This window comes from Canis lupus, chromosome 2 (genome assembly GCF_011100685.1).
Source record: "Canis lupus familiaris isolate Mischka breed German Shepherd chromosome 2, alternate assembly UU_Cfam_GSD_1.0, whole genome shotgun sequence".
Taxonomy (NCBI): domain Eukaryota; kingdom Metazoa; phylum Chordata; class Mammalia; order Carnivora; family Canidae; genus Canis; species Canis lupus.
Window position 1 is genome coordinate 35,445,463 of NC_049223.1, and position 26,347 is coordinate 35,471,809.

At 41.1% G+C, this 26,347-nt stretch overlaps 1 protein-coding gene across 8 annotated transcripts in view; it reads left to right on the forward strand.

Annotated features, from left to right (window-relative positions):
* LOC478038 (protocadherin gamma-C5) overlaps positions 1-26,347 on the forward strand; it is a 194,281-nt gene that overhangs the window by 10,334 nt on the left and 157,600 nt on the right. For 2 of the 8 annotated variants that reach the window (XM_038530434.1, XM_038530435.1), the window contains exon 2: positions 3,178-3,263. In XM_038530434.1, the coding sequence (XP_038386362.1) occupies positions 3,261-3,263 (3 nt within the window). In that variant the 5' untranslated portion in view covers positions 3,178-3,260. Of the gene's footprint in view, positions 1-3,177; positions 3,264-9,632; positions 12,273-18,569; positions 21,025-23,497; positions 26,139-26,347 lie in introns of those variants that run through there. The other 6 variants (XM_038530405.1, XM_038530413.1, XM_038530409.1 and 3 more) reach the window with 6 other exon arrangements.

Genomic DNA, 26,347 nt, shown 5'->3' on the forward strand with positions numbered 1-26,347 from the left:
TTTAAACTACTCAAATCAGTGGAGTGAGAAGGACATGCTGACCACTATATCATTCTAAGTATATGTTTTGTTAATTATGGAAAATGCCTGGAGGGGACCCATGCCTTAGGGACTCTTTCTTTTTTGAAAAACCACAAGGGTACATGAGTTATTCCTCTTTTTAATATGTTTGACGTAGATCTAAATGTAAACAAAGAAGCGAGTGTTCTTCTGGAGGCATATATTCGTTTAGAACATAATTGTCTGACAAACGGTCTGATTGAAGTAGAATAAAATTGAAGTATTACTCCCTGTCACGCATTTGCCTGTACTTTTTAAGTTAGGATTTTTTTTTTCATTCCACATCTACTCTTTTGAAACTGTTTTCTGCTTGTCACTTCTACGGGTAGTGAGGTACTCATTTGCATGTTTTGTAGTGTTTAGGCCTAAATATGTAACAGTTTACATTTGCTCCTATTCATTTCCATTTATTTTTTAATAGGATCAGTTTGGTTAAGCATCAAGGTCATTAAAATTTTGTTTCTGTCTTCTAAAATATGAACAACTTCATCTAAATTTAAGCAAACTCACTTAAAATGTGATTAACACTTTCAGAATTCGTTTTGTTTAGGTACTTGACTGTTTCTCTTGCACCAGATTGGAAGCTCTGTGATAATCAGGGAGTTTTTGATATCCCTGTTCATGGTGTCCCAGGACCTATTACCAAAACATGGGAAACACAAAAAAATATTTGCTAATTGAATGAAAGTTGATTCATTTAGAAATGACATATAGTCTGTTTCCCATAATAAATAATTTGTGAGAGACAATACATTCTAAAATGAGACAGAGCTACTTTATATATATTTTCTCTCTAGCCAAGGGCAGTGCCAATTGTGAGTGGAGAGGTTTCCTAAAAGTGCGTGTGAATGTGTCTGTTTTGGTTTAGGTAGTCTGTGGTATTGGGTGTCATGTGAGGAAATTAAAATGGCCTGGCACCAGTTTGGATTTTTTAAAATTAAGTTTGAAGGAGAAATTACATTCTTCCAGATAACTACATTCGTTCTGTTTGTTCTATAATGTGTTGCAGAATATTAGCTGATTTCAAACTGTAATTTCCCAGAATCATCTATTTCCTCTTTTTGAAGGTGAACTTTCAGTGTGTCTGTCCCTTAATTATACCTGGTTTTATTTATCTTATACATATAGGAGGATATCTGCTGGCTTCTGCATAGCACTTTATTTAACCATATAAAATGTAAGGATATGCCTATACATAAAAATAATCCAAGTATTGTTTGCATTTTAATTGCCTGGCTTTTTTGATGCTCAAATATCCTTGTCACAGAAAATAAGATAAATTCTATGTTATTCTGATCTGTCAAAATTATGATATATTTTAGTTAATAAAGCTTTAAATGGAATATTGTCAGAGATAATTAAAAGGATTAACTGAAATTTTCCCTAAAGTATCTGCCTCCTTCAATCCTGAACATATTTTATGCTTTTGAGTTTAACACATTTTGTAAATGCTGTTTTTTTTTTAGGAAAAATTACATCAATTCTAAAATGAAGGGCTGGGGGCATCTGGGCGGCTTAGTGGTTTAGCGTCTGCCTTTGGCTCAGGGCGTGATCCCAGAGTCCCCAGATCGAGTCCCGCATTGGGCTCCCTGCATGGAGCCTGCTTCTCCTCTGCCTGAGTCTCTGCCTCTGTGTCTCTCATGAATAAATACATAAAATCTTAAAAAAAAATAAGACTAAGGGCTCTCCCATTTCACCCACTACCCTAATGTTTATTGATTAATCCAGGTTTTTTAAAAATCAAATCCATTAGGGATACAGAAACACTCTAAACTGATGAAGGAATTACATTCCTGTGGTTGTTCCATGATATATCTAAGATACTAGCAAACCAAAGATTTGGGGAGAGCAAAAAATTCACCATTGTGGTAACAAGTCCTCCAAAGAGTTCCTTTCTATAATAAAGGAGTATCACAATGAGGCTAATGCTGGATGTTTGAAAATTCTCTTTAATAAACTTTTAATAAACTTTCACACTCCTTATGTTGTGGAGATTAAAAAATTATCAGTGATGGAAGAAGCCTTGCTTATATTTTGGGTATCAAAAATTATACGGGTGAGCAAATTGCAGATACCCCCAAAAAGTACACTTATCCACTGGTTTATCATTATATAAATAGCAATAAACAAGTTATCAGGGGTGCCTGGCTGGCTAAGTCTGTAAAGCACGTAACTCTTGATCTTGTAGTTGTAAGTTTGAGTCTCACATTGAGTGGGGAGATTACTTAAAAATAAAATCTTAAAGGAGTTCCTGGCTGGTTCACTTGAACGAGCATCCAACTCTTGATCTCAGGGTCATGAGTTTGAGCCCCACATTAGGTATACACAGGGATTACTTAATAAAACTTAAAATAATAAGATGAAATCTTAAAAGCAGGTTAGCTAAAATGTAGCAGTCTCCTGTATCAAGTGGGATATGCTCTTTTCGTTTTTAATGATTTTATTTATTTATTTGAGAGAGAGAGAGAGAGAGAGAGAGAGCATGAGCTGGAAGATGGTTGGAGGGAGAAGCCGACTCCCCATTGAACAGGGAACCCGAATAGGGGCTCAATCCAAGACCCTGAGATCATGACCTGAGATGACGGCAGACACAGACTGAGCCACCTAGGTACCTAAAGTAGGATATTTTCTATAGAAAAAAAAACAACCCAATTTACGCTGATTTAAACAATTAGAAAATCTGTTATCATAAAAACCAGATAGTCTAGAGCAACTCTGTCCAATAGAGATATAATGTAAGCTACAGATGAAAGCCACCAATGTGAATTAAATTACCTAGTAACCAAGAAACAAGTGAAGTTAATTTCAATAATTTTATTTAACTTAATTCAAACTATCATTTCCACATGTAATCAGTGCAGTAATTATTAATGATATATTTTACATTCTTATTTTGTACTAAATCTTCATAACTTGGTGCATATTTCACACTGCACATCCCAATTTGGACTAGCCATATTTCAAATGCTCAGTGGCCACATGTAGCTTGGACAATGCCATTCTTGAAAATATGGCTCCCTCTAGGTATAATAGAATCATGACTTGGCACAAATTGTTTTTCTCTTCCTAATTTTGGAGAATGATCATTTATTTATACTTTTTCTGTTATTCTTTCAGCTTTGCCCTCGTCTTGTAAACTTCTCGAGTCTGTGGTCACAAGAAATCTGCCAGTAGTAACCAGAGAACTTCCTTCCTTGTCCATGGTAAGTTCAGAGTGGCTCCTCCCAACCAAAGTTCATGTTTCAATCTGATTGGACAAACTTAGATCATGTACCTATCCCTGGCTCAATAATAGTCACTAGGACTATTAGTATACCCTATAACACCTGCTAATACTTACTATCCCCTGAGCCATACCATTTTCAGTGTGGTGGGAAGGAGGTGATGTTTGGTAATGTCTGGAGACACTTTTGATTGTCACAACTATGGGGGTTGGGTCTACTGGTATCTAGAGTGGAGACTAGAAATGCTGCTAAATACCCTACAATACACATAACAGCCTTCTTTCCCACAACAAAGAGCTATCTGGCTCAAAATTAATACCATGGTTGAGGAATCTTATTAAGTCTATATTCTTAACTAAACACTGACAAGAGGAATGAGACTACCATTATTGGTTTAGATCTGTCAGAACCTATTAAAGAGGTTTAGCTTCCCATTTCAGAAGATGGGCTTCTAAACTTAAAAAAAGGAAATGTTAGAAGAGAGCAAAGGGCATAAATAACTTAGTCCATTTGAATTACTGTAACAAAATACCATAAACAGTGGCTTGTAAACAATACAAATTTATTTCTCAGATCTGGGGACTGAAGTCAGACATAAAGGTGCCAGCAGATTTAGTGTCTGGTAAGGGCAAGCTTCTGGGTTCATAAACAGCAGACTTTTTACTATAACCTCACATGGTGGAAGAGGTGAGGGAGTTCTTTTCAGCCTCTTTTACAAGGCACTAATACCATTCATGAAGACTGCACCCTCATGGCCTAATCACCTCTCCAAAGCCTCCAAATATGATCACACTGGAGATTAGGTTTCAACATATGGATTTGAGGGGACACAAATACCAGTCTATAAAAGCTACCAGTAGTATCCTTGAAAAAGCTGATTATTTGGGGGGTTATAATAGTATATGTATAATTCCAAAACATACAAGTGGACAATAAGCACATAAAAAAATGCTCAACAGGGATGCCTGGGGGGCTCAGCGGCTGAGCGTCTGCCTTCGACCCAGGGTGTGATCCCAAGGATCTGGGATGGAGTCCTGCATCGGGCTCCTTGCAGAGAGCCTGTTTCTCCCTCAGCCTGTGTCTCTGCCTCTCTCTCTCTCTCGCTGTGTCTCTCATGAATAAATAAAAATCTTTAAAAAAAAAAGATGGGTCAACATCACTAATTGTTAGGGAAACACAAATCAAAACAATTGAGATACCACCTTATACCGTTAGGATGACTACTAAAAAAAATAACTCAGGAAATATAAAAATTTTGACAGGGATGTGAAATATTTGAAACCTTTGTGCATTGTTGGTGGGAATGTAAATTGGTACAGCCAGTGTGGAAAACAATGTGGAATTTCCTCAAAAAACTAAAAATAGAATTATTGTATGATCCAGCAATTCCACTTCTTTGTATATATCCAAAAGAATTGAAAGCAGAATCTCAGAGACATTTGTACACCCATGCTCATAGCAACGTTATTCATAGTAACTAAAACTTAGAAGCAACCCAAGTGTCTATCAACAGATGAATGAAGCAAAATGTAGTCTGTACATACAATGGAATATTGTTCAACCTTAAAAAAGAAGGAAATTCTGACATATGCTACAACACAGATGAACTTTGAGGATATTATGCTATGGAAATAAGCCAGTCATAAAAAGATAAATGCTGCTTGATTCTACTTGTATGAGGTATTTAGAGTAGCCAAAAATCATAGAAAATAGTGTTTGCCAGGGGCTGGAGAGAGGGGAGAATGAATAGTTATTAGGTAATGGGTATGGGTTTCAGTTTTACAAGATTAAAAGGGTTCTGGAGATGGATAGTAGTACTGATTGCACAACATTATGAATGTATTTTAATACCACTGAACTGTGTACTTAACAATTGTTTTAAAAGATGGTTAAGATCTTAAGTTTTATTTTATGTGTATATTACCACAATAAAAAAGAAAAAAGTGTATATGTACTTACAAAGTATGAATAGTCATCAAATATGATAGAATGATTTTATAATTACTGGTAGTTTAAATTTTTTATCAGTATTTTCTACTTTTGTACAATAAAAAATTTTATTGTAGAATTTACAGTGAGAATGTCATTTTGTAATGAAAAATTATTTTTACAATGGATAATTTCTTGACCAGAAAATTTTTTTTAAGGAAAAGAGGCTTCAGTAGTGTATTATCCTCAAAAAGAAATATCAAGAGGGAAAATTCTGTGTGAATTATTTTAAGTTGATGAGTTTTAATAAAAGCATTCTATTTTAATAATGTGAAAAGGCCATTTTAAAATATTTTGTCAAAAAGAAATAACAACTTGCAGCCTTTGTCTAAAATAAGTCTTGGAAATAAAGCAAATACAGTCTTCTGAATTTGAGAAATAACATTCAGTTGATACTGTACCAGATCTCTGGGTGCCACTGTCTGCCAATCCATGGCTAGAGTGAAACAAAGCAATCCATTGGTATTTGGACCCAGTGATCCCTGCTGACTTTTGTGAAATAACTCTGGAGTGGATTCCAAACATCTTCTCTCCCACTATCTTTTCCAAATATCTGGGTCAGAAATGTCAGGATGTTTAATGACCCACAGTGAGATGTTGCCTTTTCTCTCCAGCGCACCTTTGTTATTTGGGAGCAACCATGGCAAGGTGTATTAGAATCTGAGAAGCAGCACCAAGAAGAGATAAGAAGTCCTCTGAAGGGAAGGCCGACCATGGGCAGAAAGCAGTTTCCTTTACTCATGTCTTTATTCAGCCTAGTGAACTACACATCAGATGGGCTGCAACATTGCAGAAGAGAATCCACTGGTTTAAAAGTAGAGAATCTAGGCAGAGAAGTGTGTCTCAGTGAGGAGAACTGCAAGTAAGTGCTAGGAAGCCTCTTTACCACCAGTGAGGCCAGAAGGGAAGAGAATGACAGCCTAGATCTAGCAGATATGCTAAAGGAAGTCTTTAGGCCCCTGAAACTGGAACCCTCAGGGGAAATTCCATAAATGCCTTTCATATACATGTATTCACTCTGAATATAAATAATTTATAGCTTTTAATAGACATTTTGTTTTAAAAATTGTGGAAAACATCTTAATAGTAGCATAGTTCACTCTAAAACCTCAGCATGTTTGGATCCTGCAAGTAATTCTCTATAAATTTATCACATTAATTTCAGTAGCTTTCTCCCTAGTCCCCACAAGTAAAAGAGATAACTAGGGCAGGAATGGACCAGAGGAGCAGAGTTGCCACCACTTAGTGTTGGGGAGGGGTAGAAACAGCTCATGACAACGTACAAGAGTTGGATGCTAATGCCGTCCTCCCATACTGAGCCACAAGGAGTACAGCAGAATCTGCCTGCAGGAAAACCTGCTCTCCAATACATCCTCTGCATTCTTCAGGTTGTTCCCCCACTGACCTAAATGACACCCTTAAGGTAGAGTTCCCCTACACTTACTACACAATGTCACAGGGCATGCAGCATACATCTGTCATCCAATAACAACAGTATCATCTTTGATTTTGGAGCATGAGATTTGCATCATGGAATAGAAGAGAAGATTAGAGGCAGTTTAAGGGCCCATTTCAGAATCCTGATTGAAACAGAGGTCGAGAACTATAATTCTGTGCAGAGGACTTTCAGCTGAGTGTTTAGTACTATTAAAGGCAACAACTAGGGATGCCTGGCTGGCTCAGCGGTTGAGTTTCTGCCTTCAGCTCAGGGAGTGATCCTGGAGTCCAGGGATCAGGTCCCACATCGGGCTCCCTGCATGAAGCCTGCTTCTCCTTCTGCCTCTCTCTCTCTCTCTCATAAATAAAATCTTAAAAAACAAAGGCAACAACTACAGTTGTCCAAGCCAAAACAATGGAGAGATGAAAGATCTCCTTATTACAGGAAGTAATAAACACATAGTCAAACAGTTCACCTGTAAAAATTACTATGAATTCTTTCTAAGCTACAGGCAGATGGAATTCTAAACTGGGAGCAGAACATGAAGGGCAGTGTTACCACCAAAGCCACCAAGGACAAGCTGTCCTCCTCCAGGGCAAGCATCACCTTGGGTATCACCCCCATCAACAAAAATGCTCTTGTTCTCCAGCAGGCCTCTTATATGGCCCAGGATAATAGGAACACCTGCTCAAACCTCCGTCATACACTTCAGTACTTCTTACCCAGATGTGGGGCCCTATGTGCCTATTGCTTCCTGACCAGCAACCCGGTACAGTGTGCAGCATCACCCAACATGTCAGTAAGTGCGGAGCAGCCTCCTTATGATGATAGACCACCACAACAGAATGCACAGGAAACACTGTGCCAGGAGCTGCAGCAAGAATTCATGCCCTCTGATGTGGCACCATGCACAATGCAACTGGCTACCTGGTCACCAAGGTGGGTGCCAACTGAAGAGCTTTGCCTGGCTGTCCTATCACATGCTTCAGACCAGCTAATATGACTCTTCAACCTAGGAAAGCACAAGAGAGATTAGTACTGTGGTGCTATTGGCAACAGAGATGCTGCTCCACAGAGCTTGATGGTCACTGTGCACAGTACCAACAGTCATCATGCTACACCTTGTCTTTGCCTACAGTTTGAAGGAGTTCCTGCCACAATGGTAGCAATGTGGCACCAGCAATGGCCTGGTACCTGCTGCCAGGCAGGCAAAGCTACAGTTTTACCTGGTTGTGGACTTGTCCTTTGTGCTCTTCTCAAAGTGACTAACCATCACTCTGGTCCTGTGAGGCTCCTCCAGCCCTACTTTCAGTCTTATCTTTGGTCCAAGCATAGATTTGGAGTTGCTTCTACTTCAGCCAGTGAGATTTGCCCTATCTCTACAAACTTTTTGTGGCTTCAGGTATTGCAAAATCTTAATTTCTTTAAGTTAATTCAAGAAACATCTTTTAACTGGACATTCTCTGTGGTGCCTGCACTGCAACCTTCATTATTACATTGGATTCAAATATTTACCTGTGAGTTTTAACACTTTTGTTTTGTAAATATCCTGCTATAAATCAGCCCTGCTTGGTTTTTGCTGTTGTTGGAGGAGAAGCTCTACAAGTTCACTTTATAATTTCTGCATTTTACTTTCTTTCATTTGCCCAGACAATCCCATTGGTGAAAAGTTTGTGCTATTACTGTACATTCTAAAAACTTACATTTTCTGCTAAAAAGTCCTTTCCTTGAAATATTGAAAGAAATTCACTGAATCTTTCTGCCTTTGGACTCCGTATAGTTAGTTATACTTGTTTTGAGAAGCTGAGAAACCATAGATTCAGTTTTACAGGAATGAATATTCTCTTTCCAAAAACTATTCTTGTGGCTTTTGTTTCCTTTATTTCCTTCTTCTCTGGACCATTTTCAGTCATGTCCATGGGTTGACCACCAGTATCTGGTCCAATTAGTTCCTAAAATGTAAACATCTGGAATGCAGAGATCATTCTTACCTAACTTTTGGGTAGAGATAAATCACTCCAAGCCTCAGACATTTTAGTTAGTAACCTTTTACTAATATTGCACTGAGTAAAATAAGGAAGGCAATCTAGTTTAAAAGTCTTGCTATTTAGAAGACCAATTTCTCCTGAAGAACATATTGTGATTTTAGGAGAATGCATATTATTTTAATGGCCTGTCTAAAAATAAAGATGTGGCCATTTCCTTTTCATTTTTGAAGACCATCATTACCTCTTGTGCCTCTTAAATTTGAAGTCTTAGATATTTATATGACATTTTTCCAGTGAAATTCCAAGATCCCAGTGTTATTTTATTCAAAATATATTAACTTTGGGTGAATGAAAGGTCTTTTAAAATACATGTAATACATAGACACTTCAGAAAAGGGGGAAAACAGGGATGTGGGTAAAACATGTCCTTCAGAATTCAAAGGTTTCAGATAAATATTCAAAGCACAATGGAAAAAGGACAGTCCATTTTTCAAAAGGCCAGCTTACATTCTAAAAGTTTATTTATCCCCTGTTTTTTTTTCAATCTCCAGTCAGAGGACAGTTGCTCTTCTAGTCTGAGAAACTGTCAAGTGGTCAAGATATAGTGGAGAGGTGGAGGTATGATTTTTGTTTGCTGTGATGATATTACCTGAATAGCAAACAGGGAAAGCAGATAGCTTAGATATGCTTAGATTCTCCTGTATATTGCAATTTAGTAAAGATACAGTTAAATAAACATAGTAGTTTCTGATTTTCATGCATATATTGTATAATGCATAACTACTTCCTTGACAATAAACCAAGACTTAAGGAAAGAGGAGTTAAGGAGAAGGAAAAGTTAAGTATTATATAGGGGTGTAGTAACCGGTGCGGACTCTGGGCGCCGCTGTTCACCAGTCTAGGAGATAGAAGGCAGCGCGCACGCACACACACCCCAGAAGAAAAAAGAAAAAAATTGCTTCTTAGAACCTCCATCAGAGGTTTCAATCCATCAGATTGAAAACCGTTTCCATGAAGCTCCCCAGACCCTACTTCTGGACTACTTTTTGCTCTGAAATCTGAAAATTCGGTTAATTTGAGCTTAGAAGAACAAAGAAACAATACTCTTGGTACTGGACTGGGAGAAAACTACGAAGGGAGAGAGCGATGGTGATTCGGCGGAAGCGGCCCAGCTGCAGCGAGCTGTACCTGCTGTGCTTTTTTCTGGGGCTGTCGTTGGAAGCTTGGGCCGGAAAGATCCGGTACGTGGTGCCAGAAGAGACAGAGAAAGCTTTCTTCGTGGGCAACATCGCTGAAGACCTGGGGCTACAACCTCAGGAGTTCAAAGAGCGCGGAGTCCGCATCGTCTCCAGAGGTAGGACGCAGCTTTTCGCTCTGAACCCTCGAAGCGGCAGCTTGGTCACCGCGGACAGGATAGACAGGGAGGAGCTCTGCGCTCAGAGAGCGCGGTGCCTGGTCAATTTTAACATCTTGGTAGAGGATAAAATGAAGCTTTTCCCTGTTGAAGTAGAAATAATTGATATTAATGACAACACTCCCCAATTTCAGTTAGAGGAAGTAGAATTTAAAATGAATGAAATAACTGCTCCAGGTACCAGGATCCCTTTGCCTTTTGGGCAAGACCCTGATGTGGGTATGAATTCACTACAGAGTTACCAGCTCAGCTCCAATCCTCATTTCTCCCTGGATGTGCAACAGGGAACTGATGGATCCCAACACCCAGAGATGGTGCTGCAGAGTCCCCTGGATAGGGAAGAAAAAGCTATGCACCACCTCCTCCTCACAGCCTCTGATGGGGGCAGCCCAGTCCGTTCAGGAACCCTCCACATTCGTGTTCGGGTGGTAGATGCAAATGACAACCCTCCAGCATTTACTCAAGCACAGTACCACATGAGTGTCCCAGAGAATGTGCCACTGGGCACTCAGCTGCTTATGGTAAAAGCTACTGACCCAGATGAAGGAGCCAATGGGGAAGTATCATACTCATTTCACAATATAGACCACAAAATAGCCCACATTTTTCAGCTGAATTCTTACACAGGAGAAATATCAAATAAAGAAGCCCTGGATTACGAAGAACACAAAAGTTATCCAATGGAAATTCAAGCTCAGGATGGTGCCGGCCTCATGGCCAGAGCTAAGGTGCTGGTCAAAGTTCTAGACATAAATGATAATGCCCCAGAGGTGACCATGACCTCTGTCACCACTGCAGTCCCAGAAAACTCTCCTCCTGGAGCTATAATTGCTCTTATCAGTGTGCATGACCAGGATTCTGAAGAGAATGGTGACACTACATGTTCCATTGCTGGAAATATACCGTTTAAATTAGAAAAGTTGGATGAAAACTATTACCATTTAGTGACAGAAAGAACACTGGACAGAGAACTTACCTCCAGGTACAACATCACAGTAACAGCAGCAGATCATGGAACTCCAGCTCTGTATACTGAAACCCACATTTCACTCCAAGTGACAGATATCAATGACAACCCCCCTGTTTTTCCTCAGAACTCCTACTCTACCTTCATTCTGGAAAACAATCCCAGAGGTGCCTCCTTTTTCTCTGCCATAGCCTATGATGCAGACAGCAATGAGAACGCACTAGTCACTTACTCCTTGGTGGAGGACACCATCCAAGGGATGCCTCTGTCCTCGTATGTTTCCATCAACTCAGACACTGGGGTCTTATATGCCCTGCGATCCTTCGACTATGAACAGTTCCAGGACCTTCAACTGAGAGTGATAGCCTGTGACAGTGGGGACCCCCCACTCAGCAGCAATGTATCAATTAGCCTGTTCGTGCTAGACCAGAACGACAATGCGCCAGAAATCTTGTACCCCGTCCTCCCCACCGACGGTTCCACAGGCGTGGAGCTGGCGCCCCGCTCCGCAGAGCCTGGCTACCTGGTCACCAAGGTGGTGGCAGTGGACAGAGACTCGGGCCAGAACGCCTGGCTGTCCTACCACCTGCTCAAGGCCAGCGAGCCTGGGCTCTTCCAGGTGGGGCTGCACACGGGAGAGGTGCGCACAGCGCGGGCCCTGCTGGACAGAGACGCGCTCAAGCAGAGCCTGGTGGTGGCGGTGCAGGACCACGGCCAGCCCCCTCTCTCGGCCACCGTCACGCTCACTGTGGCCATTGCTGACAGCATCCCAGATGTCCTGGCTGACTTGGGCAGCCTGGAAGCCCCACGTGACTCCCAAGCTTCAGACCTCACGCTGTACCTGGTGGTGGCCGTGGCCGCAGTCTCCTGCGTCTTCCTCGCCTTTGTCATCGTGCTGCTGGCGCTCAGGCTGAGGCGCTGGCACGCGTCGCGTCTGCTCCAGGCTGCAGGAGGAGGGCTGCTGGGCGCGCCGGCCTCGGCCTCGCAGTTTGTGGGCGTGGACGGGGTGCGGGCGTTCCTGCAGACCTATTCTCACGAGGTGTCCCTGACCGCGGGCTCGCGGGAGAGTCACGTGATCTTCCCGCAGCCCAACTATGCGGACACGCTCCTCAGCCAGGAGAGCTGTGAGAAAAGCGAGCCTCTTCTGGTAACTCAGGATTTACTTGAAGACAAAAAGGAAACATTTTCTCAGGTAAACTTTTCGTAAATTTATCTAGGTAAAAATAATTACTGAATTTACTTACTGTCACTCCTTACTCCTCACAGTTCTATTTCCCCACATATCTTTGCAGAGTTTTATTTACAGATTCTGGAAAATTATTATTAAGTGATTATATCCAGGTATAATGTAGGTGGTTGGAATAGAGTATGTGTGAGGTGCAATCTTGGTTGTGGAAAGAGCACTGCATTAGAAACAAAAAGATAGGACTTCTAATATTTTCTTCCTTTCCTCTAGCCAAAGAATTTTTCTGGTTTTACCATTCACTTATCTGGCAAGGGTAGGGGTTTGACTAGAACAGATCCACCAATATTTATGTGATTAATAATGTTTTCAAATTTCTCACAGGTATAAATACTAACTTATCCTTAAACTTAATAAAACTATCACCTGGCAAGGTGCTATTTTATTTAGGGAATTTTGAAGAGGTAAGATTGTCTCAAGTAATATTTTTAGTTGTGTTATAATTAAAATGTAGAAATATATATGGCTTGTAAATTTTTTGTTGAATATCTTAGCCCTTGGTTTAGGCTTTTATTTTGAGATATTTTATGCATTCTGAAGAATACATTAGATATTTAAGTAACTTACAAAATGAGGTAATAAAGTGAATGACAGAAAATTTACTGTGCAACTTGAGAAATAATTTTGAAGCCTCTTGACTTGTGTATTACGCCCATAATGGAAGTGACTAGCAAAAACAAGTATATATTCCATTTTAATATGTGTGTTATTTCTTCACAAGAAATATATCATAGGGGAGTAAGTCCCTGCTTTTATATAGTTACTGTGCTCCAATAATTTAAAGATATATATAAAATATAAATAGAAGATTTTGTTATGCTATATGTTGGCAAATTGAACTCCAATAAAAAAATTTAAAAAAACAAAATATAAATAGAAGAAAGCAAAAGCAAAAAAAAAAAAAAAAAGAAGAAGAAAGCAAAAGCATGGTAAGGTGCAAATGAAAGATAAATGTATAAATGGACTGAAGATGGAACAGAAGGTGGTGAACCAGGCTAAAGCTGTGAGAATTCTAGTCTGGCTCAGATGCAGGCATTGAAGGTCAGGAGGTTGTTCAGCACTGTAACAGAGACAAAGTGCTTCAGGTTAAACAAGGAACCTGAGTCAGACTTAGTCTTTGATCCAAAATAAGCAGTTTGGCCCCCCTCATCTAGTTAAAAGGGAAAGAAACTGCTTTAAAAGGCTGCCTACCAATGCCTGCGAAAGGAGACAATCTGCGGACAAAAGGAGAGAAGTGGATATAGATGCTAGCTTCAGAAAATGAACAGACATGAGATGTAATATTTACAGTATTACTGCTGCACACCATTAAATGACTTACTTATGGCCCAAGACCTGGAATAGAAGCAATTTCAAAACCATAAGAGACAAAACCCTGAACCTAGGACAGTAGCAGAGTGGGGGAAAAAAAGTAGAAGAGAGACAGCAATTAAGGAAAACAAAAACCAACTCTTCCACTTAAATGTACAAAAATGTTGAAACACATCGTCTTCTGGAATTATTGTTGCTAATGAGATACTATCAACAAATTGTCCTTATTTTAAGATATCTGTCTTCTCTGTGGTGCCTTTTTAAAAATATCTCTCATCCTTGCTGTATATCTAAGTCTTGATTTTTATTATTTTCTGTTTGGATTACACTCTCAGTAACATAAGTTATTTTATGGAGCACCTGGGTGGCTCAGTTGGTTAAACGTCCTACTCTTGGTTTTGGTTCAGGTCTTAATCTCAGGATCCTAGGATGGATCCACCTGGAAGGCTCCACCTTCAGTGGGGAGTAATCTTGAGGATTCCTCTCCCTCTGCCCCTCCCCTACATGTGTGCTTTCTCTCTCTCTTTCTCTCACTCTCTCTCAAATAAATAAACACATCTTTTAAAAAGTATAACATATAAATAACATAGGTTATTTCAATTCTGGATTTTCTTAGCTGGTGTTAATTTAAAATTTTGCTTCTGTGTGTATATAAATGAGCTAGGTTTACTTATTAAAGCACAGAGATTACCAAGTTGGATGATTTTAAAAATCCATCTAGGGATCCCTGGGTGGCGCAGCGGTTTAGCACCTGCCTTTGGCCCAGGGCGCGATCCTGGAGACCCGGGATCAAATCCCACATCGGGCTCCCGGTGCATGGAGCCCGCTTCTCCCTCTGCCTGTGTCTCTGCCTCTCTCTCTCTCTCTCTGTGTGTGTGTGTGTGACTATCATAAATAAATAAAAAATTAAAAAAAATCCATCTATACTCTGCCAACAAGATACATGTTCAAAACAAAATTACACTGAAATATTGAAAATAAAAATATACATATATACACACACAAAAGAAAGCAGCCATGTTGATTTTAATATAACAGCAAAATAGTGTTTAAGACAGCAAACATTAATGGTGACTTTTTAAATGAACTGACCATAATTACAAAAACAAACAAAAATATATAAAAAAGATGAGCCCCCATCACTGAACAACATAGCTTTGAAAATAATACCAGGAGGGATGCCTGGGTGGCTCAGTGGTTGAGCATCTGCCTTCAGCTCAGGAGGTGATCCCGGTGTCCAGGATCAAGTCCAGCATTGGGCTCCCTGCAGGGAGCCTGCTTCTCCCTCTCCGTACATCTCTGCCTCTCTCTCTCTCTGTGTCTCTCATGAATAAATAAAATCTTTAAAAAAATAAAAAAGAAAATAATACCATGAGATTTAAACTCCATTCCATAAGAAATAATACACCCTACAGGCACAAAATTACTAAACATATAGAACATTTGAACAGAATCTCTAAGCTTGATCTAATAAATCTGTATAGAATCCTATGCAAAACAAATATAGAATAGCTATTCTTTATACGAGCATATGGAAAATCTACAGCAATTTAGTATATAGTCATCACAAAAAAGGCAGAGCAAATTTCAAAGTACCGATAATATAATGCCTTATACATATTTATGATTATGTTATATGTAACATAACATATTATATATAACTTAGTTCAAAAACCTGGGTGGGGGAAATAGGGAGAGGTAAGTAAAATGGTATAAACTTTCAGTTGTAAAATGAATAAGGCCTGAGTATCTATTGTATAACATGGAGACTACATTGTATAATAGCAATTTGCTCAGAAAGAACTTAAATGATCTCTCTGAGCAAAAAAAGAATATTTGAGGTGAAAGATGTGTTAATTAATTCGATGGGGGAATCCTTTCACAGTGTATACATATATGAAATCATTGCATTGTGCAGTTTAAATATCTTACAATTTTATTTATTGATTATAATTCAGTAAAGCTGGAAAAATTACAAAGCAAACATTTAAAAACAGTAAAAGGGGGCAGCCCTGGTGGCGCAGCGGTTTGGCGCCGCCTGCAGCCTGGGGTGTGATCCTGGAGACCCGGGATCAAGTCCCACATCAAGCTCCCTGAATGGAGCCTGCTTCTCCCTCTCCCTGTGTCTCTGCCTCTCTCTCTCTGTGTCTATAAATAAATTTTAAAAATCTTAAAAAATAAATAAATAAAAACAGTAAAAGGAGGGACGCCTGGGTGACTCAGTCAATTAAGCATCTGCCTTTGGCTCATGTCATGATCTTGGAGTCCTGGGATTGAGCCCAGACTCCCTGCTCTGCTTCTTCCTTTCTCCCTCTGCCTGCCACCCCGCCTACTCGTGCGTTCTCTCTCTCTCAAATGAATAAAATATTTTTAAAAATAAATAAATAAAAATAGTAAAAGGAAACAAAAAAGCTTTGGACACTTAAATCTATATCCCTAAATTACTCTTGAATTTAAAAAATCACGATGGAAATAACTGTTTAGAAAGGAACAAAAACAAAATTATTATTTAAAACTGTGGAATATAGGGGCGCCAGACTGGTTCAGTCAGTTGAACGTTCAATTCTTGATCTTAGGGTCATGAGTTAAAGCCCCATGTTGGGTGTGGAGCCTACTTAAAATAAATAAAATAAAATAAAATAAAATAAAATAAATAAAATAGTGGAATACCTAAAAGAGTACTTAGGGGTAAATTAATAGACAAAATAACTCAAAGCAAAACAAAACAAATTATTTAAAATAAGTGAATTGAGCAAGACCCTCCAAGAAATGAAGCAAACAAAAACCATCGTATCAGCAGAAACTTAAGGAAAATAATAGGAAAAATAACAAAGATAAGAGTATAAATTATTGATGTGCAAACAAGGATGAATTCTGATGATGAAGCAATAGAAGCAGACAATAAAAGTCATACTGAGACCAGTGGGGAGAAATTAAAATTCTATGAAGTTCAGTGCTAGGACTAATACAGAATAGGCAGTTGGCATGACTAAAATTCTTTTTAAAGATTCTATTTTTTTAAAGATTGATTTTATTTATTTATTTATTTATTATTTATTCATTCATGAGAGATGGGGGGAGAGAGAGAGAGAAAGAGAAAGAGAAAAGAAGAGATATAGGCAGAGGGAGAAGCAGGCTCCATGCAGGGAGCCCGATGTGGGACTTGATCCCGGGACTCCAGGATCACGCCCTGAGCCAAAGGCAGATGCTTAACCACTGGGCCACCCCAGGTGTCCCTTTTTTGAAAGATTCTAAAAGAAAAGTCCAAATTCTGATTTAAAACAAAGATTTGGAAAAGGAGAAAGAAAAGCAAGAGAGGCTGGGGAAATTAAAACAACTTGATACAAAGGAAGAAGCATGAGTGGGAAATAATATACAGAGTAAAACCAGATCATCAAAGAACGGATAAGTCTTTTTTTTTTTTTTAGAACATATAAGTCTTTAGAGAGCTGCCATAAGGGATGTCGATCAGTTACTTAATGAGACTTGAAAGTATCAAAACAATGTTAATGAAAAGATTTTAAAAATCTAAAAAAGTAGGGTCCCTACTAGAAAATAAAGTAAGTTGATATCACTTGTTGCCATTTTTTTCCATTCTCAGAGGAATGGATAAAACTAAAAATGAAAAAAGTTCAACAAGGAAGAAACCAAAAGATAAATAGATTGAAGTGAGATCAAGGGTGGGCAAACTCATTTAAGAATGTTGATTCAAAAATCTTAATTAAGATATTATCGAAGGGCACTTGAGTAGCTCAGTTGGTTAGGCTCAGGTCATGATCTCAGGGGGGGTTTGAGCCCCACTGTCAGGCACCCTGCTCAGTGGGGAGTCTGCTTCTCCCTCTCCCTCTGCCCTTATCCCTGCTTGTGCTCTCTTTTTCTCTCTCAAATAAATAAAATATTGAAAAAGAAAACAAAAAACAAGCCCCCTTCACTTTCCTTAATATTCCATGCAGCCTTTTACCTCCAAGCATTTGTACTGAGGTTCTAGAACATTACTCCAGCCTCCTCTTGACCCGTTCCTACCCTTTAGGAGTCCTCTTCAACAATGTATTGAAAATGTTCTGACCCCCCAGATCTAGGTTGAATACCCTTCTTATGTACTCTTTTCCATTGCGCAGTATTTCCTACCTTTGTAGCAGTTAACATATTCTATTGAAATACTGTAGTTTTCTGTGTCCTCTTCTATCCTCTAAGCTTCCTGAGAACAAGGACTGTGTTCATCAGGTTCACCATTTCTTTCTCCAGCATCAATCAGGCAAAGTGCCAGGTATACAATAGTCACCCAATCAAGTGTCTGATAACTCAATTTTTAAAATACAGATGAAGTTAAATTCTAAGACATCAAGCACAGAAATACAGACTATATGACTTTAGAAGATAAGGTAGCTAATGTTACAAAGTTGAACTTACTGCCTTTGAATATAAAATAAGTTGGAAATATTTGGAGCAAGGGCAGCAGCAGCCTTGATGAATGCCTTGAGTGTTCACTGATAATACTTTCCTAACAACTACTATCAAGGTCACATTTGTTTACAAATTCTTATTAATTCTGAGGAAAAGACTCCTGACTTGAAAGGGCTGCTTCTAAGATATCTTAAAACTAAGATTCTTCAAAGCAACTTGAAAATAACAAAGCTAACAAGCAAGAAATAACCTGGGTTTGCCTTAGAGGGTGCAGAGATTACTTAGGCCTCTGAGCGTCGCTGTTGACCACCTAAGAAGTAAAAGCCTGCAAGACCTCCAGTCCAACAATCCGGTTCCCACAACAAAAAGGGCTGGGCATTTGGCCCCCAAGCTTCCGGACAGAAAAAAAAAAAATCAGTCCAGCAGCTTAAATTTCTCTCTACAGTGACCTGGGTTCTGTGAATGTTGGTCTCCTCAGACACTGAGGAATAGAGAGTGGAATCTCGCACTGGATGCTGGAAGTTGCCTGGGAGAAAATATTGCAGCAGAAGAAATGGCGGCTCTGCAAAAGTTGCCACAACACGGAAGGCTTATGCTGCTGTGCTTTCTTTTGGCTGTCTTGTGTGAGGCCAGAGCTTGGCAGATGCACTATTCTGTGCCAGAAGAGATTGACAAAGACTCCTTTGTGGGCGACATCGCCAAGGACCTGGGGCTGGAGCCCCTGGTACTGGCAGAACGTGGAGTCCGCATCATCTCCAGAGGTAGGACGCAGCTTTTTGCTCTGAATCTGAGAAGTGGCAGTTTGGTCACCGCAGACAGGATAGACCGAGAGGAGCTCTGCGCTCAGAGCGTGCGGTGCCTGGTGAATTTTAACATACTCCTAGAAGACAAATTGAGTATTTATTCAGTAGAAGTGGAAATAACAGATATTAACGATAATGCCCCTCGCTTTGGAGTAGAAGAACTAGAGCTAAAAATCAGTGAAACGACTACGCCAGGATTCCGAATTCCCCTAAAGAGTGCACATGATGCAGACGTAGGAGAAAACACCCTTCAGAAGTACGAACTGAACCCAAATGACCACTTCTCCCTGGATGTGCGAAGCCGAGTGGATGGGAACAAGTACCCTGAGCTGGTGCTGGAGCACTCCCTGGACCGCGAGGAAAAGGCTTTTCACCACCTTATCCTTGTGGCTTTGGATGGGGGCAGTCCCATCCGATCTGGCACTTCCCGCATCCGTGTGACTGTCCTGGATGCAAACGACAATGCGCCTGTATTTACACAGCCCGAATACCGTGTAAGTGTTCCTGAAAGTATGCCCATAGGCACCCGGATACTCACAGTGACTGCCACTGACGCAGATGAGGGATACAATGCCCAAGTGGCATATTTTCAAGAGAAAAACCTGGGAGAAACCTCGAAGGTATTTGAGCTTGAGTCGACATCTGGAGATATAATAATCACAAAGAGTTTAGATTATGAGGATGCCAAAGTCCATGAAATTGATATTGAAGCTCAGGATGGCCCGGGCCTTTTGACCAGAACAAAGGTTATTGTGACAGTTCTGGATGTGAATGACAATGCCCCAGAATTTTACGTGACATCTGCTACTAGCTCAATTCCTGAAGACTCTCCTCCAGGAACCATAATTGCACTTTTCAATGTACATGACAGAGACTCTGGGCAGAATGCATTTATCACATGTTCACTCCCAGAGAACCTTCCTTTCAAGTTAGAAGGATCAGTGGACAATTATCACCGACTGGTTACAACCAGAACCCTTGACAGGGAACAGTTTTCCTCTTACAACATCACTGTGACTGCTAAAGATGGAGGGAAACCGTCTCTGTCCACGGATGCTCACATTTTGCTTCAGGTGGCAGACATCAATGACAACCCACCCACCTTCCCCCACATGTCCTACTCTGCCTACATTCCTGAAAACAACCCCAGGGGTGCCTCCATAATTTCCGTGGTGGCCCATGACCCTGACAGTGAGGACAATGGCCATGTAACTTATTCTTTGATTGAAGACACTCTTCATGGTGCACCCCTGTCCTCTTACATCTCCATCAACTCTGACACTGGCATCCTGTATGCCCTGTGCTCCTTTGACTACGAGCAGTTCCAGGATTTGCAGCTGTGGTTGACTGCGTGGGACAGTGGGAACCCTCCACTCAGCAGCAATGTGTCAATTAGCATATTCGTGCTGGACCAAAATGACAATGCGCCTGAAATCTTGTACCCCGTCCTCCCCACCGACGGTTCCACAGGCGTGGAGCTGGCGCCCCGCTCCGCAGAGCCTGGCTACCTGGTCACCAAGGTGGTGGCAGTGGACAGAGACTCTGGCCAGAACGCCTGGCTGTCCTACCACCTGCTCAAGGCCAGCGAGCCTGGGCTCTTCCAGGTGGGGCTGCACACGGGAGAGGTGCGCACAGCGCGGGCCCTGCTGGACAGAGACGCGCTCAAGCAGAGCCTGGTGGTGGCGGTGCAGGACCACGGCCAGCCCCCTCTCTCGGCCACCGTCACGCTCACTGTGGCCATTGCTGACAGCATCCCAGATGTCCTGGCTGACTTGGGCAGCCTGGAAGCCCCACGTGACTCCCAAGCTTCAGACCTCACGCTGTACCTGGTGGTGGCCGTGGCCGCAGTCTCCTGCGTCTTCCTCGCCTTTGTCATCGTGCTGCTGGCGCTCAGGCTGAGGCGCTGGCACGCGTCGCGTCTGCTCCAGGCTGCAGGAGGAGGGCTGCTGGGCGCGCCGGCCTCGGCCTCGCAGTTTGTGGGCGTGGACGGGGTGCGGGCGTTCCTGCAGACCTATTCTCACGAGGTGTCCCTGACCGCGGGCTCGCGGGAGAGTCACGTGATCTTCCCGCAGCCCAACTATGCGGACACGCTCCTCAGCCAGGAGAGCTGTGGGAAAAAGGATTTTCTGTCAGCCGCCCCTCAGTCTTTACTTGAAGAGAAAGGAGAAGAAACATTTTCTCAGGTAAACTCCCTTCACAATATACTTACGAGTTATTGCTAAAATAAACATGTATTTATTTACCTAGCTCCCTCCATTGTTTACATCTTTTCTGTTTCACATATTTCCTTATGAATCTATCAATTTTTAGGAAATGAGTCCTGATGAATTATTTCTCAGTAGTTCTAACTGTTCACATCCTGTAAGGGGAAGTGGGGCTAGAATCATTGTATAATGAGTATAAATCAGGAGTTCGTATCACGTGAATATTTAGGTTATCACAGAGCATTCCATTAGGAACTGGTGTATCTGGTTTCTCATACTTCCTTTCACATCTCTGGACAAATAATCTAATACACCTGAGTCAATAATTCTTTTTCCATTAAAAATATGAAGGTTGAGGAGCTCCTGGCTGGCTCAGTTGGTGAACCATGCTACTCTCGATCTGGGAGTCATGAGTTTGATCCCCACGTTGAGGGTAGAGGGTTCTTTTTTAATACAATAAAAAGATAATTTTAAAAAAATAAAAGTTGAATTTTATGTTTATTCAAGTGCTTTAAAATTCAAGGTTTTGTTTTACATTTTAATCTATGAATAACGAAATTCTTTAGTTTCTTCTCACTCAATTTTAATATTTTTTCCTTCAGTTTGACAGTGAGGTGCTTCATTTTATTTGATTTGTATGACCTTCTCTATTTAAAAAATGGAAATTTAGAAATATATGTGTTTCATTGTGTTTTAGGAAGGTTTGTCATGGTATCTGCTTAGTTAAAAATCTTATTCTAAAGTAGCTGTTGCTTGAGAAAGTGATTATTGTTTGCTCTATAGTAAATGGGTTGTGTAATAGTAAACACATGTTTACAGTAAACACAATAAAAACATGTTTTTATTTTCTTACATCTGGAACCTTTTTATCATTAAAAATAATATATATCCTCAAGGGATTCAGAGACCATATCAAATAATTATGCAAATATGATTATTATTATGATTATTGTTTGCTCTATAGTAAATGGGTTGTGTAATAGTAAACACATGTTTACAGTAAACACAATAAAAACATGTTTTTATTTTCTTACATCTGGAACCTTTTTATCATTAAAAATAATATATATCCTCAAGGGATTCAGAGACCATATCAAATAATTGCCTCTAAAAATCCCCCTTATACTTTTCTCCTCTCAAAGATTCCTACTCACAGCAACTGTTCCCTCACCTAACCTCAATCCCTGTCACAACCACTGTCTTCCTTCCTCATTCCTCTTTCCAAGTTGGCTTTTAGTATATTTATTATGCTTTTAATAATGAAAACAAAGACTACAATAATATTCTATATAACTGGGATCATTTTAAGTTTTGATTTGGAAGTAATCATATACTGAATCTTGTATTTAATGGTATTATCATCTTTCAAGGTGCTATGATTTTTTATTATATTTAAGGGCATTTGAGGAGAGCTGATCTAAGCCAATGTTTCTTGTGTTTATTATTATTGCATAATTCTCAGAGATAAAACTGGAACTTATTGTGGAATAATTAATCATAACATCTTTACTTGTAGGTAATAAAATATAAACAGAAAAATTAAAACCAGAATTCCTTTAGTGTTTAGAATATCTCTTCACAAGAATAAACACTTTATGGATAAGTTTATAACACTACATGCTTGAAGTGACAAATATATTTCTATTTCTGTGCTTGGAGAGGAAAACAAATAGAGAGGGTTTCTGGAGCATAAAACAAATGTTTATCTCTACTAGTTTCACTTTTGGTCTTTAAAAACCACCCTCACTCTAGATTTAGACAAAGTGAACTACTTCCAGTACCCTGAAGTTCTGTGATTTCTCTCTCACGTCTAGACTTTGGCATACTGTTCTTTCTCACATCCAGGCCTTTTCCCTGATCCACTTCTGTCCTGTTTCTTGGGAGAGCCTTTGCTATCCTTCAAGGCCAGGTTGGAGGCCCTCCCATCACCTTTGGCTTCTCCCATTATGTTAGTTTTCTCAATGCACTGGAATTCCTTGTTTGATTTTATATATTCACAGCTTGGGTGTGTGTGGGAGGAAGTGGTTCTGTTCATATCATTTACCTTGAATCCCCAATTATATGTTTAAAGAATGGGTTAAATTACAAATATTGAAACTAAGATGTCAGCTTATCAAGGACAAACTTCAATAAATATAACCTATAAATACGGCTGATATTTCTTTGTGGTTTTTAAACTGAACATTTCAAAGTTCCACCATGTTTGAAGCATATTGGTGGTGTTAAGGTTAGAACATGACTTATTGAGGAACTTGAAGTTACACACTTTAACATAGAGCAGTTCAACTGTGCTAAATAGACACCAAAACCATTACCTCTGATGAAGAGTGTTTCAGGTGTTAGGAAACTTAAAAATTACTGACATGGGTTTGTCTCAGAGGGTGCAGTAAACCATTAGGCCTCTGAGTGTCGCTGTTGACCACTTAAGGAGGCAAACGGAGCTGGGGAGCTAGTCACCATTTTCTCCATCCTAAAAAGCAAAGAACCAGTCGATCAGACTCCGGAAGTCCGAGGCTGCTACAAAGCTCACTTTGTCAGTCACCCAGCTCTGTGACCCATAAATTAGGACCATAAAAGGCTTAGTTCCTTGAGAAAAAATAAGATTTGAGTCCGTCGTGGGCAATTGGAACCGAATTCACAGAAAACAATTCACCAAAGAGGAAATGACCAAATACCTGAGATTCAAACACCGCGGAGGATTGGCCCTGCTGTGCATACTTCTGGGGATGCTGTGCAAGTCTGGATCTGGGCAGATCCACTACTCAGTTCAGGAGGAGCTGGACAAAGGCTCCTTTGTGGGCAACATCTCCAAGAACCTGGGACTCGAGCCCTGGCAGCTGATGGAGCACGGAGTCCGCATCGTCTCTAGAGGTAGGACGCGGCTCTTTGCTCTGAACCTGCGAAGCGGCAGCTTGATTACAGCAGGCAGGATAGACCGGGAGGAGCTCTGCGCTCAGATCACACTGTGTCTGGTAAAATTTAATATCTTGGTTGAAGACAAATTGAAAATTTTTGAAGTACAAATAGAAATTAAAGACATTAATGATAATGCTCCTGATTTTCTAACAGAGGAATTGGAAATAAAAATCGGTGAACTAACAGCTCCTGGAACTCGATTTCCACTTAAGACTGCATTTGACCCAGATGTGGGCATGAACTCCCTTCAGAACTATCACCTCAGCCTCAATGACTACTTTTCCCTGACTGTGAAGCATGTCTCTGGCGGGGCCAAGTACCCAGAGCTAGTGCTGGAGAGGGCTTTGGACCGTGAGCAAAAGAAAATTCACCAGCTTGTCCTCATTGCTTCTGATGGTGGCAACCCTGTCCTCTCTGGCAACTTGTGCATCCGAGTGATAGTTCTGGATGCAAATGACAACCCACCAGTGTTTACTCAATCTGAATATCAAGTAAGTGTTCAGGAGAACTTGCCAGTGGGTACCACGCTGCTCACAGTGAATGCCACTGACCCTGATGAAGGATTCAATGCTCAAGTGTCCTATATTCTAGATAAAATGCCTGGGAAAGTCGCTCAGATTTTTTATCTCAATTCAGTGACTGGAGATATATCAATTTTGAGGAGTCTAGATTATGAGGATGCCATGTTCTATGAAATTAAAGTTGAAGCACAAGATGGACCCGGTCTTTTTTCAAGAGCTAAGATCTTAGTCACAGTTCTGGATGTGAATGACAATGCCCCAGAAGTTACAATCACTTCTCTTACTGGATCAGTCCCAGAAGAGGCTACTGCTGGAAGAGAAATTGCCCTTATCAATGTGCATGACCGAGATTCTGGGCAAAATGGGCAAGTCACAGTTTTTGTCCTGGGAAATATGCCATTTAATTTAGAAAAATCAATAGACCAATATTACCGATTAGTGACAGCCAGATCTTTAGATCGTGAACAGGTGTCTGAATACAACATCACTCTCAGAGCCACAGATGGGGGAAATCCCCCACTGTCCACAAACACTCATATCATTGTGCATGTTGCAGACATCAATGACAACCCACCTGCCTTCAGTCAGGCCACCTACTCTGCCTACATTCTTGAAAACAATCCTAGGGGAGCTTCCATCTTCTGTGTGACCACCCAGGATCCGGATAGCATCCACAACGCCCACATTACTTACGCACTGATGGAGGATACTATCCAGGGAGTGCCTCTCTCCACCTATGTCTCCATCAATTCCAACACTGGTGTCCTGTATGCGCTCTGTTCCTTTGACTATGAGCAGGTTAGAGACCTACACCTATTGGTGACAGCCTGTGACAATGGGAACCCTCCACTCAGCAGCAATGTGTCAATTAGCATATTCGTGCTGGACCAAAATGACAATGCGCCTGAAATCTTGTACCCCACCCTCCCCACCGACGGTTCCACAGGCGTGGAGCTGGCGCCCCGCTCCGCAGAGCCCGGCTACCTGGTCACCAAGGTGGTGGCAGTGGACAGAGACTCGGGCCAGAACGCCTGGCTGTCCTACCACCTGCTCAAGGCCAGCGAGCCTGGGCTCTTCCAGGTGGGGCTGCACACGGGAGAGGTGCGCACAGCGCGGGCCCTGCTGGACAGAGACGCGCTCAAGCAGAGCCTGGTGGTGGCGGTGCAGGACCATGGCCAGCCCCCTCTCTCGGCCACCGTCACGCTCACTGTGGCCATTGCTGACAGCATCCCAGATGTCCTGGCTGACTTGGGCAGCCTGGAAGCCCCACGTGACTCCCAAGCTTCAGACCTCACGCTGTACCTGGTGGTGGCCGTGGCCGCAGTCTCCTGCGTCTTCCTCGCCTTTGTCGTCGTGCTGCTGGCGCTCAGGCTGAGGCGCTGGCACGCGTCGCGTCTGCTCCAGGCTGCAGGAGGAGGGCTGCTGGGCGTGCCGGCCTCAGCCTCGCAGTTTGTGGGCGTGGACGGGGTGCGGGCGTTCCTGCAGACCTATTCTCACGAGGTGTCCCTGACCGCGGGCTCGCGGGAGAGTCACGTGATCTTCCCGCAGCCCAACTATGTGGACACGCTCCTCAGCCAGGAGAGCTGTGGGAAAAGCGAGCCTCTTCTGATAACTCAGGATATATCGGAAACGAAAGGAAACTCCAGCTTACTTAAGGTAGGTTTCTTTCTTTCTTGGAATATTATAAAGAACAATTATGCTGGCGTGGCTAATATAAAGGTTTTAATACAAATTTTTTTTGAAAATAAAACAACGTGGTCGTCTTCAGTTTTGTTGTTTAAATATTTGTTTCTCTCTTCTTCTGGGCTTATGGTAGAGCTGATCTTCCTGACGTGGTTATGACTAAGTAGGCCTAAGTAACTAGT